General features: G+C 42.2%; 1 protein-coding gene and 1 pseudogene across 1 annotated transcript in view; both read left to right on the forward strand.

Moving 5' to 3' along the window:
* The window catches only part of LOC119590444, a 2,200-nt gene extending 1,296 nt beyond the window's left edge, over positions 1 to 904 (forward strand). The window contains exon 3 of the mRNA XM_037939105.1: positions 214 to 904. Within this exon, the coding sequence (XP_037795033.1) occupies positions 214 to 741 (528 nt within the window). The 3' untranslated portion in view covers positions 742 to 904. The remainder of the gene's footprint in view (positions 1 to 213) is intronic.
* LOC119590445 overlaps positions 756 to 1,010 on the forward strand; it is a 3,077-nt pseudogene continuing 2,822 nt past the window's right edge.

Here is a 1,010-nt window from a genome sequence, read left to right on the forward strand (position 1 = left end):
TATCAAATATAAATTGATTAGTGACAATAGATATGCATCACTGAAATAATTGCTCTATAAAAGTTTCATTAATGATTTATAAAATCATGGATGAGTCAGAGAACAATAATCATCACTTACTCAAATTTCGAAAAAGAAAAACAATATTTTATTGGAAAACAATATTTCATTTTTTCTAACAGTTCAAATGATAATACATTGACTATCTTCCAGGCAATCACGCTGGTGTGTTTGGCAACGGCCGTGGTAACGCACGCCGATCCCGAACCACACAAGTATCACCACTACCCATACTACTACTACTATTCTCACCGACACAATGTCAAGTCACTGGAAGGCGATGGAGTTGCCAGGCATCCAGGTGGCGGCACCTCCTTCGTGGCTCCTCAAGTTCACGGCCTCACTAAACGCTCAGCTGACCCTATGCCGGAATCTAACCCTGAACCAGCAGCTGACCCTGATTCCGCCAATACTTATAGTTACCAAGTAGTTCACCATGGCCATCCCCACTATGGATACTACAATGGCTATCGCTACCCTTACAACAGCTATCGCTACAACCACTACTATGGTTATCCTCACAGATACCACAGCCACCACAAGAGATCAGTCGAATCTGAACCCGAACCTGAACCTCATTACACCTATCACGGACGTCCTCACTACTATAACAGATATTATCACGGTTACCCCAATTACTATCCTTACTACGCCGGTTACCGTTACCACTACAGAGGATAAGGACGAGCTCAGATATGGACTGCGACAGCTTTGTGGCGATGGTCCTTTACCAGATGTCTGATAGTCCGGTTTGCTCACGCCGGTTTTTCAGGCACTGGTAGTCATACAACTGAAGAAGTGTCTCTGAATGTCGGAATAGCTGTGCATTGTGTAAAAAATAAAATTCATGATAATTTAATGGAGAATATGTTTACAATCCTCTAACTCTTCTTATCGAAGATAACGCACACTTAGGATTGCTCTCGTTCAGAGAAAATTATATGCACGTG

This window comes from Penaeus monodon, chromosome 27 (assembly GCF_015228065.2).
Source record: "Penaeus monodon isolate SGIC_2016 chromosome 27, NSTDA_Pmon_1, whole genome shotgun sequence".
In the NCBI taxonomy this organism is placed as follows: domain Eukaryota; kingdom Metazoa; phylum Arthropoda; class Malacostraca; order Decapoda; family Penaeidae; genus Penaeus; species Penaeus monodon.